The 18,098-nt window shown below is 31.8% G+C and overlaps 1 protein-coding gene across 3 annotated transcripts in view; it reads left to right on the plus strand.

Annotated features, from left to right (window-relative positions):
• The first annotated feature begins 1,821 nt into the window (after positions 1-1,821).
• Sec71 (ADP ribosylation factor guanine nucleotide exchange factor Sec71) overlaps positions 1,822-18,098 on the plus strand; it is a 142,900-nt gene continuing 126,623 nt past the window's right edge. For 2 of the 3 annotated variants that reach the window (XM_035353086.2, XM_035353087.2), the window contains exons 1-2: positions 1,825-2,105; positions 15,565-15,595. In XM_035353086.2, coding sequence (XP_035208977.1) covers positions 1,982-2,105; positions 15,565-15,595 — 155 coding nt within the window. In that variant the 5' untranslated portion in view covers positions 1,825-1,981. Of the gene's footprint in view, positions 2,106-15,564; positions 15,596-18,098 lie in introns of all 3 variants that reach the window. The other variant, XM_085809346.1, reaches the window with a different exon arrangement.

Consider the following 18,098-nt stretch of genomic DNA (forward strand, 5'->3'; position numbering starts at 1 on the left):
TGGGGGGACGCCAGTTATGCTCGCTACGCCACTGGTTCAGGTAAATCTCCTTTGATCCGACCAGCAGCATTTTTCATTACTATGGAAAGTAGATCTCGTACATAAATCTGAACCAAAATTTCATCTGTCCCAAAGCGTTCTTTAAGTTGTGCAATTACCTTTGAATAATTTTCTTTTGTTGGCGGAAAACTTGTTACCAGTCTTGACGCTTTAGAATCTGCTACCACACATTTTATCAGATATTGAAATTTGTCTTCATCCACAATAGAATCATCTTTGTGAATTTTTTCAAACTCTGACCAAAAAGCAAGAAAATCTTTCCGTTCTCTACTAAATTTCCTCAATTCCTGTTTCGGAAGCTTGAATTTCCTTTTTTGCTCGGTTGTTGTTCCTCCCGTAAGCGAATTTGCCTTCTTTGCATTTTCTGACAGCGAACAAAATCAAGCAGAAGTCTCGGTATTCCTCTGCTTTAAAAAAAATCCTCGAAATATTCGTCTTGAAGGGTGGCCATCATCACGTAGCAACAAATTCGAAACTTTTTCTTGTTTCTAAGCGTGTGAATTTGTCCTGAACCTGTTTAAACAACGTACTGACTTCGTCCTTTTCTAAACTTTTGTTTTCGATCTTCTGAGCTATATATATATCGTTGCAGCATACCGTAAACGCTGTTCTCAGCAACTTTCGTTTTGCTTTCAAAACTTTGATATCCATATTTCATCAAAAATATAAAATAGCGGAAGCCATATTTACTATTTACGACACTCGAGAATAAAATACGATCTGTGTGTGTATTGCAACTCTCAGGGCTACAACGTGCAGGTTACAAATTAAATAATCATAGCAGGGATTATTAATATAAAGATTTTAATATGAATATCTTACGCAAGCGAAAAACGTTACATTACTCTAACAAGGGCATACATATAACTGAGTGGAAAGGGAATTCCCTGCTTAAAGAAAAAATAAGAATAATAAAAAAATAGTCCAATCAAAAGCGGCGCTCCTTCTCTCGACTTCGCCCAGCCGTTACATAATCGTCTGTCTGAAGCAGCCGTCTCCTACACATGGAGTTTGATCGTGACGCGACAGAGCTATTAAATTTGTTTGAACCAAGAAACTTGACAACATTGATTCTTTCACCATGCGATTGGAAGAAATAGGCCTTTTAGTAGCAGTACTAAATGAAGGGTCGACTATATGGGTGGTTGCTCAGGGCGCTAGGCTTCATGTGACCCGAAATGGCCAGTTAGCTGATATGGTAATAATGTTATATTAAATGGGGCCAAACATGCTTTCAGCCTGATGCTTGAAAATGCCTTTGTCCGGCACTTGATGCGAGGCTAAGCACTGAATATTATTTTCCCAAGAATGTAAATGTCAAATCTTCGAGATAAATTATAGGCTTCGAGATGATTTTCTAAGGAAAAGTAGTTTGCAGCTAACGAATACCAAATAACTTTTTAAATCAAAATTTCATTAAAATTCCGAATGTATTGAGATACGGTAAATTGAAAACAGGAGCAGATTTGTTTGTATATCAGTTTTGGCGTGTCCAGAAATACTTCCTAAACTCAAAATATATCTTGAAAAAGAAAAATCAAATATTTCATTTTGAAAGTTGTGTGTTTCAAAAGTTTTTTTTTTTTTTTCTTTTTTTTTTCTTTTTTTTTTTTTCTTTTTGGGGAAGCGCATTTTAAATACGTCACACATTTGGTGAGAAATGCAGAAATCAAAACTGTTTAAAAATAGCCAAGCTCATTATTACATGGTTTTCTAGGGATTTTAGGGAAAATAAGTTTCTTAGCGAATAAGTTTTACGATCTGGTGACACCGAATGACATGATCATGGCAGTAGTGTTTATAATGTTGTGGTGACGTCCGCATGGTGTTATGTTTTGTAATTAATTTTGAAATTTTACTAATTAAGTTATAACTTATGTGTATTTAGGAGAATGTTAACATAATTAAAAATTTATTTATAATGCGCCAAAGTGTGAAGACCAATAAAATGTTTATTATTCGAGCTTTAGAAAAAATACTCAGCGATCGCGAGATCAAGCGCATTCATCACAGCGAATTGCGGAAAGCTTGCATGGTAGCCTTAGGCAAGTATTTATGCTCTTGTTTCCTAAGAAAAATACAAGAAATATTGGTTGCGGTATTTAGGATTTCGTGCTGTGTTGTACAAACCCTGCATAATAAGGAATCGAATTTACAACTGATTAAAATGTGCCCACACTATCTCATAACCAAAATCAAGATTAGGATTTACCCATGTTTCTCGCGGTTATCCGTCTAAATACATGGATTATAGCCATTATATTCAGAAGTTCTGACAGAAAGTGCTGAAATGTTCCGCTTTGTTGCCAAATTCTTGCTTTGTTAGTATCTTTTAATGTGTTTGCTCTGTGCTAGCAGTTTTGTTTATGCAAAGGAAAGTTGCAGTATCTGTAATATTGAATGTTATGTTTCAGAAAGCTTCCATGTTTAGGTAAGTAATGTGTTATATGATGACATATTTTCGGGCTGTCTGTTAATAACAGTGATGCTGCTTTGGAGTACTTGAATTTGCATCATAATTATTATCACATATGTTGAAATCCTTAAAAATACTGATACTGCAAGCGTATTCAGCCCCTGGGAATTGACCTCATCAAAAGTATTTGTGTTTGGCTTATCTAGTGAAACGCTAGTATACCAAGAATAACATGGCAGTATATGCAAAACATTTCATGAGCATAACGAAACAAGCTAAAACATTCACAGCTAAATCTATGAAGCTGAAAATAAACCAAAAGTTACTTAGTTTTGAAAGTATATAAAGATTCTGAGCAGTTATAAATTCTAAGCATACCGTTAATCTGAATAATATTTGTTTGTTCAGTAATTGCTCAGCAAAAAAATTTATGAAACATTTTTCCTCTCTGTGAGTTTAGAGTGTTAAAGGCATTTCCATACATTTCAGCTTTAGTGCATCAAGCATCCATTTTTCACAGTATTTTACAACTCCTAATAAATAGTTTTTATGCTTTATCAAGGTGTTAGTTATTTGTTTAGAATATTCTGAAGAACATGACAGTTAAAAAAAAAAAAAACTTCTAATCATCTTGATAAAGGTGTACTACTTTATTGAAATATAAGCTTGTTTTAGAAGTATCACTTCAAATCCAGAACAAGAAGGAAGGGAAAAAATAGAATGTTGTGATAGCTTTATATACCAGGCTGGAAAAATTTAATGCTTTTATAAGAATTGTTAGACAATAACCTATGTTTGGATAACTGCTTTTATTAAAAATACAAAAATGTGTTTTTTGCATTTATTTTTATATGTTAAATTCTTATAGAAAAAATGTCCATTATATACAGGGGGAATCTGAACAAGTAGTCAAAACTTCAGTGCGTGATAGAATGCAGCTGTGCGAACAATATTCATCAAAGATCGTGTGGTCGGAACGCAAAATATCCAGTCCAAAACCAGTCCTTGCACCCAAAGGCATTTTCTATCTTGGGTTGCCAGTTATACAAACCACAAAATTTCCAGGACTATGGATTGGTTGAGGGGGTCCTATAGCTTGGCCACCAAGATCACCAGATCTATCGTGTTTGGGCATTTTTCCTGTAGGGCCTTATGAAAAGCCTAATCTACGGGTGCCTCATTGAATCCAGTATGGATCTAATTACCAGGATTGCCTTCGCTGCCGATATTCGGGAAATGGCTGGTGTCTTCACAGATGTGCCTCAGTCCCAATTCTGCAGGTATGAAGCCTGCATTAAAGCTGGCAGAAGGTCTTTTGAGCATGTTCTGTTTATAAAATGTTTACTGTTATCTCCTCTCATTCTTATGTTAATTCTTTAAATGGGGCAGTGGAAAACTACCCTTTAACTTCTCACTGCTTGCAGTCCGACGATACATTCTATGACGAATATTGTGCATATAGTTGCCTTCTACCACCCATTAAAGTTTTGCGCACTTGTTTAAATTCATCCTATGTAAAATAAAATTCTACTGACAGATGTTTTCTTGATTTAGCGCTGTCTATTTCCAGCCTGAGCTTCACTCGTGTAAAAATTTAATTAAACGTGAAAAGGAATCCAGTGCAGTGACTTTTATTAACATTAGTGTAGGTTTAAAATTAATATTCATGATTTGCAACCAGAGTATTATAAAGAGCTTTAAAAAGTCAAAAAAAATCTGTAAATTTTTTAATCATTATTTGTGAAGTTTGCCGTGAAAATTTAGAAATACTTACAAATTAATAAAATGTGTCAAAACTGTTCCTTAAGTTCTGAGACCTCGGCAATAATGGCTGAGTGGCAAAGAATGCTGAATACTGGCAGTTCAAACTGAGGTAAACAGGCTGGCAGTAAAAATATATTTACGGGCACCCCTTGGCGATTTTTGGCGGTACATAGACACAGAGTTTGTGCAATTTTTTGACTTGTTATTTTGGCTTTGTGTAGTGGCAAAAATCGCCGTTATACAAATCCAAAATAACAAGTCAAAGAATTGCACAACCTCTGTATCCATGTACACATAATGTACACAAGTTAAATGCTTTTCACTTAAAAAAAAAATCAGAGACTTGCACAAATTAGGCATTATGCACTCTTTTAACTTTGTCCATGTGCACATTGATCTATATTTACTTTAAAACGTCAAAGGAGCAGCCAACAAAAAATAAATAATCTCAATAAACTCTTATTTTAAACAATGAAATAACATAAAGGAAATTCATTTTAGCACTACATAAAGGAAATATCCATTTACCGTATTTACAAATTTCCCTGTCTTCAGTCAAACAAAATTCCTTAACAGCATTTAAAAACTTCCTAAAATTATCTGAACTAAAATCTGTATACTGGCATCGCCACATAAACTTACAAAAATAAGAGTAAAAAATGTCTCTGACGTTTGCCAATATGCATTTCCTTCTTACAAACAGGACAGTTATAAAGGCAACTAAGTAAACCTTCATTCACACACCAGTGAATTACAGTCAAAAGTCGTTAATCCGGACTCGTCGGGACTTCGGCGATTCCGGATTATAGATCATCAGTTTAAATCTGGTAAGATGGCATGCAGAAATTCTAAAATTAAAAATATGAAACCGTAATTTATGAAATAAAGAACAATTATGATCTAAAGGGTATCAAAATGTACAAAAAAAAAAAAAAAAAAAGGTTAATATTTATTTGTTTACTTTATTAAACATTTCTTTCAATGTAAGTTGTTTAAGTTGCTTCGTCTTATGTGATAATACTTTTTCTTTAATTCTATAAACAGACATAATTTCTTCTTCAGTTACAAAGTTCCGCTGTTCAAGTCCTATAATTGCTGTGTCGAGAATACCGACTAATTTGTCAATCGAAATTTTTTCGTTTTCAATAACCTCTGTGTCACTTTCTTCACTATCGGAAGTGAATTATAATGAGGAGGAAATTGATTTAAATCATATCAAAGACGGAGTACATCCAGATGAAATACTACATTTAGTAAGGAATTATAAGCCAAATAAAATAAAAACATCTGCCCTGAAGATAAGGATAGTGCTGACAGATCAACTTCCAATTCATTGTGTGACGTGACATTCCCCCCCCCCCCCAGAGTAGCGTGAAATTAATAAACAGATTTCGGAATGGTTAGAGAAACAAAGGATATGCCTTTATCCATTTTTTGCAGCAATTCCACTTTTTGTTTAATGGACTTCGAAACATACTTTCACTTTGTAGATCCTTTACATATTAGTAAATATATATCGAAAATTCTATTTGACATAATCTGAAGTTCAAGCTTACTTTTATAAAATTGCTCTAACAGTCTGCAAAAAATAATAAGCCGCATCCAATTCGAAGATTAAGGAACAACACAATCTGTAACATTAACTGAATTAGATAATTTTAGCTTAGCTTACACCATCCGTTATACATTAAATGCACATGCGTAAACGTATTATGTGCATGCAAACACGCATATTCGCAGCCGTAAAGGTCTTACTCGCATGCGTCAATGCGACGCATGGGCAGAAAGTTTGTAGCTTTGAGGTCCGGATTATGGCTGTCCAAATTAACGACTTTTGACTGTAATGCTTTCTCCCCCTTTTGTTCTAAATTGTACAGAAAATTCAAATTAATCTTACAACATTCAACCATGTAAACCACAAAATAACAACCTACTTTTTATCCAAAATTTTTCCCATTATTCATATTCACCGCAGTCATGAAACCAATTACATCATTATAGGGTTTCCATAGCATTCAACTACTCAGGCTACCATAAATGAAACAACTTGGCGATAAATGAAACAACTAGTGAGCAAAGCATATTTTGTACAATTCTCTGATTTTTTTTAAGTGAAAATAGGTCGATGTGTGCATGGATAAAGTCAAGGAAGTGCGCAATGCATTTTTGTGCAGTTCTGGGATATTTTTTAAAGTGAAAATAAGTCGATGTGTACATGGATACCGAGTTTGTACAATTCTTTGACTTTGTGTTTTGTGTAGCAATGATTTTTGGCACAAAAATTGCCACTACACAAGCCAAAATAACAAGTGAAATAATTGCACAAACTTGGTATCCATGTACTGCCAAAAATCGCCAAAGGGTGCCCGTAAATATGCTTTTACCAAATGTGATTTAAATGCTTAGAATGTTTATTGTTAGTAAAAAAAAATGTAATGTTTAGTTGGATTTCAGTATTTACATCAATTTTCTTTAACAAATGAGGTACATATAAGATAAAAAATTATGTTAATCAAAATTCTAACTTCAATTCTGCAGTAGTCTGTTAACTCCCCATTTTAATTTAGTTATTTTCCCTTTGTTGTGAAAATAGTTACTACTTGTAATAGATCTCGCTGAAGTGTGTCATTTTAAAATTTATTCTCATCGCATGATAATTTAATGACAAAGGCACATAAGACTTCATCCAATAATAATTTTGAATTGAAACTTAAAATTAACCAGTCAAAATAAAGCTTATACTGAACCGAGTTTTCATCTTGCACTCATTGCATTCATTCTCTTGTTCTGCTGCCTTCTAAGCGTACTGTCTGATGCTACACTTTTCTGTCTTCGGATGTGAAAAATGTAAAAATTTGTTAAAGAATCTGTCACTTAGGGCCAATTTATTTGCGTCTTCATAAAAAATATATGTTTATATTATAAACGTTATTTTATCAAGATATAAAAAGAATAATTCTACTGGCCATGATTCAAAGTATCGCCATTCTTAGCATCCATATTATTACAGTAATTACAGATTTGAAGCTTTGATTAAAGTTAGAGAAAAATGGATTGTTGTTATAAATGTCACTGCTTGACATAAGTAATATGACGTAAGTGCTTGTCATGTTAAGTAGTTAGTGACAAAGCCAAATTTAATTAGAATTATTTGTTAAATAAATTTTCTTCAACAACTGAAGTACATGTACAAAGTCTGAAATCCGGACGTCCATAATCTGGAATGATCTATAATCCGGACCTCAAAGCTACAAAATTTATGCGCAAGCCTAAACACAAAATGCATTTACACATGCACGTTTAATGTATAATGGACGGTATAAGCTAGGCTAAAATTATCTAAGGCATTTCAGTTAATGTTGCAGGTTGCGCTGTTCCTTAATCTTCTAATTGGATCTGTCTTATTATTTTTTGCAGACTGTTAGAACAATTTTATAAAAATTAAGCTTGAACTTTCGATTATGTCAAAAAGAGTTTCCAATTCTGAAGCTGCCAAAGGATCTACAAAGCGAAAGCATGTTTCGATGTCCATTAAACAAAAAGTGGAATTACTGCAAAAAATGGATAAAGGCGTATCCGTCTCAAAATTATGCGAGAAGTATGGCATTGGAAAGTCCATTATATATGACACAAGAAAAAGGAACTTTTTGAATTTTTTGTGGAAGCATCTTAAACAATACATTGAAAGAAATGTTTAATAAAGTAAAATAAATATTAAGCTTTTTCTTTTGTAAATTTTGATACCCTTTAGATCATAATTGTTCTTTATTTCATAAATTACGATTTCATATTTTTAATTGTATCATTTCTGCATGCTGTCTTACCAGATTTAAATTGATGATCTATAATCCGGAATTGCCGAAGTCCCGACGAGTCCGGATTACGGACTTTGTACTGTATAAATTTCAGAATTGTCTAAATATGTTTTAACAAGAAAAATGAAATAATAAAGATAATATTTTCGTAATATTTTTTGCTGAGAACTGCTAGAATGGAAAAACCGATACATTCATATCTTCAGGTTTTGATTTAAACGTGAAATTTTGCATTTATATTCTTTTTTTGAAAGTTGTTATAGTAGACTTGCTGTTCTTTATATTTTTAGCCATTTAAGTCTCCGTTGTGCTTATTTAAAGCTTATATGCTATGGTGTTAGATCTCTGTTCCAAAATTGGAATGTTCGTGAAACATAACAGCTTTTCTGACATGGGTGTCTAGCGAAATATTCTGGAATCTTGGCAATTTCTCTGTAATCATAAATTTAGTTACTTCTCTCTACCTATCTGAATTTATATTATAAAAGTTTCTGAAATCTTTGTTTACTGAGTGACGTGAAAGAGTATTGCCAAAAAAAAGGTTAGCTAGAATCTGGCAACAAAGCGTATCTATTGTTAATTGAATTAAATTATTCAAAACTAATTGTACTAAATTATGTAACTGTCTGTTGTAATGTTCCATTTGTAAACATCACAGGATCTTATAATATGAAGTATACTGAATGCTATATTTTTAATACTGCATCAGTAATACATCTGTTGGCAAATCCTGAATTTACAATGTTCTTTGACCTGGAGATAAATCTTAACCTAAGTTGGTGTAAGACGGGCATTCTCAAACAGCCACTGCTGTAGCTAGGGTATTTTGCGCCCGAGGACAATTGAAGATTTTGCGCCCCTTTTATTTTCCCAAGAATGGGGCCCTCTGGCGGCCGAACGGTAAAGTTGTTGAACACTGGTAGTTCGGTCCAAGGTTCGAATCCCGCGAACGGGCTGGCTGCATGGGAGTTTTCATGGTTTTCCCCATGTAAAACATGTATACAAGCCAGTTCCCTTAGAAAGTCCTCCACGAAAGCATCCCTCCCCTTAGGCAGGTAGCCCTAGTGTGCTCTGCCATAATTAAATAAACTAAACTAAACTTCTCAAGAATGGAAAACATTTCATTCAAAAATTCAGGGAGAAATACATTTCAAAGCAAAAACCTGGGCTAAAATTGACATTTTTTTTGGCGTCCAAACATAATGCGATAAAACACAAAAAAATTATAACCTCAATAAACTGCATTTTAAATCAAAATAAAGTAAGGAAATAACATAAAAATGGAAATACATATTATCTAATCTGAACAGTACAAAAAGGAAATATTAACTTACCTTATTTAAAAATTTTTGTGTCTATGTGTGACACACACCTTGGATGCTGCACCCGGGCACAGGTGTTCCCCCTGCCTCCCTCTAGCTATGCCCCTGCAAGCAGGGTAAAGTAATTTCCCCTGGGGGGGACAGTTTCTTTGTTTCAGGGAGGGAATGCAATCTGCTTTTTATTTGCATGTTAAGTATTTAGTTTTAATTTATAAATATAAAATTTACTTTTATTCCAATTTTGGTATTTATCAGCATTTTCTATGCTTTTTCATGTTTAATATATAAAACATATTAAAAAATAATTAAAATTTAAATAAAAGTATATATATTTTTCAAGTTTTGGAAAGGAGGATAGGAGAATGATTGTCTGTTAAAGGGCAAGAGGTGTGCATCACTTGCATTAAAGATTAAAGCATTAAAAATTGAGAACTGCTGATCTACGATGCCCTAAAAGTTTCATTTTGTATGAGGGCAGTGTTTTTGCTTTGAAAGTTAAAACCTGATCTTAGACGCTTTTTGTTTTGTGTTCTTTTTATTCCAATTTTGTATTTTTAAGTGTTGTTATCTCTACTGTTTGGAAGCTTTATTTATCACATGGAATGTTCAATTTAGTGTTCTAAAATATTTTTTATGCATACTTAATTCATAAACCCTCTCATTAGATATCATGTTCCGTTACACATATGCATCAGTTATTTTTATGATATTTATTTTTGACACCTTGTAATTTTAATAGCTTCTAGTTTTTATTTGCCCAAATATTCAACTGATATATTAGATATCAGAATGTGTATAGCTGTGTTCTATTTATTTTAGTAGGCCAGAGACCTTCGTTTTACATGAGTTCTTTTCCTTGTCATTCTATCTTCATTTTCATTACAGACCTTCTGTGTTGTTTGTAGAGTTATAATTATAGCTTCTTCCTTGGAAATCAGTATATTGCATATTTTGGAAAGTATATGACTATACATCAAGAATCTACTGCATGAGTACCATTAGTACCTGCATATTGTTACACGAAAATAAAGATAAAAATTCAATGCCAGGATTAATTTTTTTATAATTCTTGGCTAGTAACTAGTAGAACTTCAGTTAAAACTTTGGCTATATGACACTTAACATCCTAGACAATTATAGTTGTCTGCTGAGTTTTTTTGTGAAATTACAGATTATCATAACTTCCAGTAAACTACCATGAAAAGACGAAATACTGTTATGTATGCACATCTAAGAAAGACCTCATTTCTCTGTTTGCTCTGTTTAGAGACCTTCTGCTTACAGTGTTAAAAAATATTTACAGAATTTATTATTAGTGTGATTCTTTACAACTTTCTACTTAGATGTAGAAAATGTTGAATTATTATACAAAAATACTTGGATATTGTAGTTTAACCAAAAAAGTAAAATATAGTACTTTTTATCAATTTCTGTAATTTAATTTTTTTTAATGTAAAATGAGAAAATTTGCAGTTTTTGTTAACTATTGCTGTTTTAATATTTTCCTCCACAATTAACTGTATTCAAAAAATAAAAGTTGTACAGTTGGATTTTGATAGCAAAGTTTAAAAACTTTTGCAAAATATGAAAGTGTTCGTAAAAGCTTTTATGGGAAGAAAATTGTTTTTGTTAGCTTGATCATATTCAGTGACATATGATACTTTGCGGCTACACAAAGCCAAAATAACAAGACAAAGATTGCACAAACTCGGTATCCATGTACACAGAGACCTATTTTCACTTTAAAAAAATCAGAGAATTGCACAAACTAGGCATTGTGTACTCCTTTGACTTTGTCCATGTACACATCAAACTAGATTCACTTAAAAAGTCAAAGAAGCAGCCAACAAAAAAATATATAATTTCAATAAACTACATTTTAAATCAAACAATGAAATAACATAAAAAGGAAATTCATCTTTGCACTACACAAAGAAAATATCCACTTACTTTATTTGCGAATTAACATGTCTTCAGTCAAACAGCATCCAAAAACTTCCTAAAATTATCTGAACTAGAATCTGTATGCTGGCCTCACCACATAAATTCACAAAATGAGAGTAAAAATGTCCCCGTAGCACCATTTATCGATCGACCATATACATTTCCTTACTACAAACAGAACACTTAATAATAGCTACTTTCATTTACACACCAGTTAAGTAATACACTTTTCCCCTTCTTTCCAAATCAGAAACTTTAAATTAATCTTACCACATTCAGCCATTTTACCTTCTAAACCACAAAACAAGCAATATACTTCCTAACCAACACACACCAGAAGCCTTTATGAATTTATCGCAATCATGCAACTGATTACATCATAATAGGGTTTCCATAACATTCAACTACTCGGACTACTATAAGTGAAACAACAACTTGGCGATAAATGAAACAACTTTGTGATAATACAAGGGGTACCCTTCTCTTTACTCTAACCATACGTATTCTTTGCATTTTATTACAGCAAAAAACAGTGGGATTAGAGAAGTGATAATTCTCTTTAATTGTATTATAATTATTAGAAGTGATAATTGTCTTATAATTATTAAAATATAATTAAACTGAGACAAATTTGAAAGTGAGCCAGAGTTTTTATTTAGAACTTTTTATTTTCATGCTCCAAATAATTTAAATGCGACATTAAGAAATGTTGTTAATTGATATTGTGAATTATTAAGATCCATTTTAACCATACTAAATAAATAATAATATTTTGAACTTTTTCTCATAAGAAGCAACATTGTTCCTTTAATCATTTAGACCAGCGATTCTCAACCTTTTGATTAACTCAATCTAAACAAAAATTGAAAACCTTTAGTACCACCACTACAAAGTACTACAACCACCACCACTCTTGAACAAAGCTCAGATCGTATAAAATTACAAGTGTTGGAGAAAACACTCAATCAGGAGGTTGGGGTTTAAATTTTTGAATTTAATAGTTTAAAATACTGTGCTTCTTTGTGTACCCATGGCTTAGACAGTAGTTTGTCAGTTCTTTGTTGTCTGTTTTATTATGTTAGACTATCTATATGCATAATATATATTTATGTATGTATGTATCTGTGTGCATAATACATATTTATGTGTATTTTATCCACTGAAGACGTAACTTGATTTAATGTGAAAAATATTAAAACTTTGAATATGTTAGAAGACACTGATTACAATTCTTTGGTTAACATGCAATAACTGACAGTAAACTCCTATTTTAAAGATAGGTACACAATATTATCTTCTGAATATGCATTTATGTTTTTGATTTCATGAAGAGGAAGCTGTGAAATGTTCTTAATAGTCATCTTGTAGAGATTATGTTAATTTTATTAACAGTTAAATTTTGAGTTAAACTTCCTTTCCTATTTATTCTTACTTCAACTTACCACTTTCGGCCAGAACATAGTTTTAGAATCATGTCTGAATGTTAATGAGAAAGAGCAGTATATAACCGCGAAATCTGCAGTCTTAGTGAGAGGGATACCAGATATTCTGGCTGCATGCATCCACCTTTTTAGACTACTCTCTCTTAAGCTATTATTACGCTCGGCCGTACTTTAGGCCTTTGATAGCTTCATATTCAATTACCGTTAAGGGGCCAACTCTGTTAGAATCTTATTATTACGCTCGGCCGTACATTAGGCCCGTGATAGCTTCGTAGCCAATTAGCGTTAAGAGGCCAACTCTGTTAGAATCTTGGTAGTTTCAGCTATATCTCTTTAGTTAAGATTAGTTTAGTGTAATTCTTAGTCTGTTAAGTTCAAGCCCAAGTGTCGGCTTTATTGTACAATTCCAAGACGGAGTTTTGTTAAAATTTATTTGGAATAATAAAGGGTTATTTTACTCTTCTCTTTTGTTGTTTCCTGTCATACGGACTCAAGCGATTATTATGTTTCACATGATGTTATAGAATGTGCTAATGAGACTGTATTTTTTGCAAAGTGATAAGAAGTTGTAAAATTTTTAAAGAAATATATCACAATTTGAATCAAATTTATAATTTTGATAAGAATGTGTACTTAACTCGAAGGGAGAGGTATTTCAGCTGATAAAATTTGCATTCGTTGAATCCTGATTCAAGTCATGGTACATTGATTGATTGATACAGAAAATGTCATATCGTTGTAACTTTACAGGATGTCAGGACATTTAGCAATTATTTCTACGTTTCAGCACCAATGCGAATTGTTACGGGATTTCTCTGGTTTTGCTTATATGGGCATTATTTGCACTAAAAATAGCTTCATATATATTGAATTAAAGCTGATTAGCTTAACTGCAGTACAAAGTCCAGGATTTTAAATCATTAAGGCATTGCTGATTTTGGATTTTAGAAATTTCTGGACTTTAGATCATCAGTTTGAATTTAGTAAGATGACTTGTAGAATTCTAAAATTAAAAACATAAAATAGTTGTTCATGAAATAATGAAACATTTATCACTTTAGGGGAATTCAAATTTATAAAAAAAGCTCAGTATTTATTTGTTTTATTAAACATTTCGGTAAAAATATATTTCTGGGTACTCCTTGGTGAAAATTGCCGATTTTTGTCCATTTCTGTTTATGTCCAAACGCGCTCCGTAGTAAAATGGCTTCCAAAACTTAATGCAATAAAACATAGTTAAACAAAAACTATATATAATCTCAATAAAATGCATTTTAAAACAAACAATGAAATAACATAAAGAAAATACATGGTTTCTCATCTGTGCACTACAAAAAGGAAGCATAGACTTACCTTATTTGGAAATTTCTATGTCTTCAGTCTGTGGCACATAAAATTCCTTAACAGCATTCAAAAAACTTTCTAAAATTATCTAGACTACAATCTGTATACTGCCATCACCACATAAATTCACAAAAATAAAGAGTAAAAAATATCCTCTGTATTGCCGGAGGCATTTCTTGCATGAACCTTTCTTGTGACAAACTCATTCAAAGCCATCTGAATGATCTTTATGTTCGACCATACTTATTTCCTTCGTACAAACAATAGGACACTTATAATGACTACTAAGTAAGCTTTCATTTACACACCAGTAAATTAATGCTTTTTCCCCCTTTCGTTTCAAATCATACAGAAACTACAGATTAATGTCATCGCATACAGCCATTTAATGGTGTAAAGCACAAACTAAGCAGTGTATTTCCTGACCAACATCCAACACATAAATAAGCTCTTACAAATATTTTCCCATCAATCAAATTCACCACAATAACGTAACCAATCACGTCATAATAGGGTTTCCATAACATACAACTACTCAGGTTACCATAAACGAACCAACAACTTGTCGATAATCAAAGGGTCACCCTAAAATATAGACTAACCAGCATTTCTTTCTGTGTAAGTTGTTACATTCTTTTGTTTTTGTGCTAATACTTTCTGTTTAATTTTATAGGTAGATATAATTTCTAATTTTATAGATAGATAAAATTTATTGTCTTGTGATATCCGAAATCAGAAGGGCATGACCATGGAAGACAATTTATTGAAGGGTGATAAACTGTATTTCTGCATGCCATCTTTCCTATAAATCAATCATGAAATCAATCATTCACCATATTTATATATCACAGGTTCTATTTTGGGGCTATTAAGGTAGTATTTCATATAGTGGTATTTTTAAATTTTCTTATGAAAGTTAATAAAATAATACATGAGAAATGTGTAGAAACAAATGAACTAAGTTAATTAACAAAGATAATTCTGACACAGTTCATGAAGCTCTCTTTATTCTAGAAATTGAATAGTAAAACTGTCTTTAGTTTAAAAAAAAAAAAAAAAAAAAAAAAGAGCATTCCTTTGAATTTTTATTAACTAGAATACAATGTGAATTACAATTTTCCCCTTGGAAGGTTATGCTGTGAAATTTCAAGGCTTAATGTAAATATTTTTTTTCTTTCATTATGTGCATGAATTGAAGACAAACAAAAATTAAGACAAGGAAGAAATTCAAAATCTGGTGAAATATTTTCTTTTAGCAGTAAAACTAATATTAATAAATACTGTGTGTAAATATTACTTAAAGGGTATTTTTATTATCTTTTTTGTTTTCACGATAGGAGCTTTTCATTTTTATTATGTTTGTATGTAGTTATTAACTTTTGTATGCAATTTAAATAATCATTAAACAACTGTCATTTTGCTTTTCATGCTTGGAACTTTTTTTTTTCTTCTTTCAGAGGAAATAAAGAAGGAAACAAAAGAAGATAGGTATGTTCTAGATAATATTTCCTATTTTAATTCTTTGGAAAATGAAAAAATATTGAGCATCATATGTGTGGACACAAGTTGAGTATATGTGTGAATATGAGTTATATGAATTCGTTATTTTCATGATGCATTGTTGGTGTATGGAAATCCTAGCATGTTTTATAATTATAAAATAATTATAACTGTTGAAAAGGTATTAAAAAGCTATTTGCTTGTGTCAGCAATTCTGGTATTTGGTATGCAAATGTGCCATGTGCTGGATTGTATGCATAGCTGCCAACTCTCCCGGTTTTTCATCACGTCTCCCAATCTCCTGTTAGATTGCAAAATTTCCTAGATTTAAATATTTAGCTAAGATAAATGCTACCTAACAATAAGTTAAATTTATTGAATGAATGAAACTTAAATTGTCCAGATTTCATTTTCCTATCCACAGTGATTTTCAACATCATTTTTCTCATTAAATTTTATTTGATATGAATTGTCTTCTACTGTAAACATTTGTAGAAATTTTATGTATGTATTCTATGAAATTTGTATGAAAATTAAATCAATGTTTAATTGGTTAATATTTGTATTTAATATTGTTTTACGTCAGCATATGGTACAATACTAGATTTATCCATGCAATAATATATACATTAATTATTTGTTTTATTTTCATTGTATTTAAAAGTACTTTAATAGATAAAAATTTTCCTTTTCAGGACTATCTTACTATAAAAATATAAGAAAATTACTAAATGAAATTAGCAAAAGAACATGAAATGTAGCATATATATCTAATTACTATATTTAACATCAGAATCATTTCATAAATAGATTAATAACCTGAATTATGCCTTGTAAAGAATATTTGAAAAGTTAATTACTTAATTTTGAGTTCTTTGGAAATGGCATCATTGTGCAGTACAAAAACATCTATGAAGCTTATAAGTTTAGGATAGCTATTTTCAATTTAAAATAGTGTGTATGCATTCGCTGTCATAATAAGTTAAGTGGAAATGTGGTACAATAAATATGGTTCCAACAGCTGCGTACAATCTGCCACAAATCTCATTTCAATAAAATTTTATTTCAAGCAAAAAACCCTGCATGTTTGATGTACTTTAAATGAAGTGTTATCAGGGTGAGATAATTTCATAGAGAGAAATACAGTTGAATAGCAGAATTGAAGTGTTGAATTTAATTGCACTTTTAATCAATAAAGGAAGTAGCACTTTTTGGTATGCAGTTTGAGAAAGATTTGAATGTTAATTTATGCTTTTGAATAGTTTATGGACTGATTGACTGTCACTGATATTTTGATAGGTATACATCTATTACACAAGGAATATATTTTAATCATTTCAAGATGGGTGTTCATACTGAAATAATAAAATAAACTTTCATGAGTGTGAAAAGTGACAACATAAAATGTTCACACATGGATAAGTTTTGGAGAAATAAGTCGAGAAGATCGTTTACTTGCTTATTTGAGACTGCTAAGAAATTAATCCTTCCACAAGAAAAATTTATGAGAGAGAAAATCAACAATGATTCACATTGTTACTAAATCATCAGAAATTATGTGCTGCAACCCTGTAAAATTTGTTGAACTAGTTTCCAACAATTACGAAGTTAGTTTCTTGTCACTCATATTTGGTTCCAGAATAGCTTTTAGTGATATTCCTATCAAAAAATGACCAGGTGTAATCACGGAAAAATCATCAGGATCACCTGAAATTGCTATTAAACGTCTTGAGTTCAGGCATGCTTCAATTTCTGCTAGATAGGTAGCAAATCCTTCAAAAGGTAGAGCTTGAGAACCATTTGCTTTTGTCATATATTTCATAACCTTTACCATGGCTTCCCCCAGTCCACCAAAGTGTGGCGGATTGAAATTCCACTTAATTTCTTCCTCTGTTAAGTATCCAGGTGCCCTTTGGTCAGAACAATATGCTTTCAGTTGTCTTTTGGACCTATAAAATAAGTGGCACAATCATTGTACATTTCCTTCGGTCTTCCCCGTCTAGTGATGAATTATTTTAGAGCTGCTATGAAGGAATCTGTCTCATGTATCCTTCTTTTTCTAAATGCAGTGCCATGCTACCAAAACATTCGAAAACACAAGTATAAATCTTCACTGCTTGAACATCATGCCCTTTCTTCGGCTTAACTTAGAATGCATCAGAACAGTTCACTCCATATTTTGAAAAAGCTCTTGCGGGATTCACCGTCATCATCGATATAGATAAGGCCTACACGCAAAGTTACTGCATCACTGCTAGGGGACTGGTCTTCACGCAGTTTAGCTTCTTTGCTAAACACTGTTTTTCTAAATCCATTCTATGAAACTGGCATCTCATACTATACATTCAGTCTAAAACAAAATTACAAGCTTATACGAATATGAAATATTTTCATTTTATTTTGTTCTTATTTATTTTCAAGATAAATGTATTTGAGAAAGATGTGGTGCTTCTAAAAGCAAATAATTTCTTTGAAGGAAAAAATTGGTTTT

This window comes from Stegodyphus dumicola, chromosome X2, assembly GCF_044657685.1.
Source record: "Stegodyphus dumicola isolate Sdum_Otavi_A_Nest chromosome X2, ASM4465768v1".
NCBI classification, from domain to species: Eukaryota; Metazoa; Arthropoda; class Arachnida; order Araneae; family Eresidae; genus Stegodyphus; species Stegodyphus dumicola.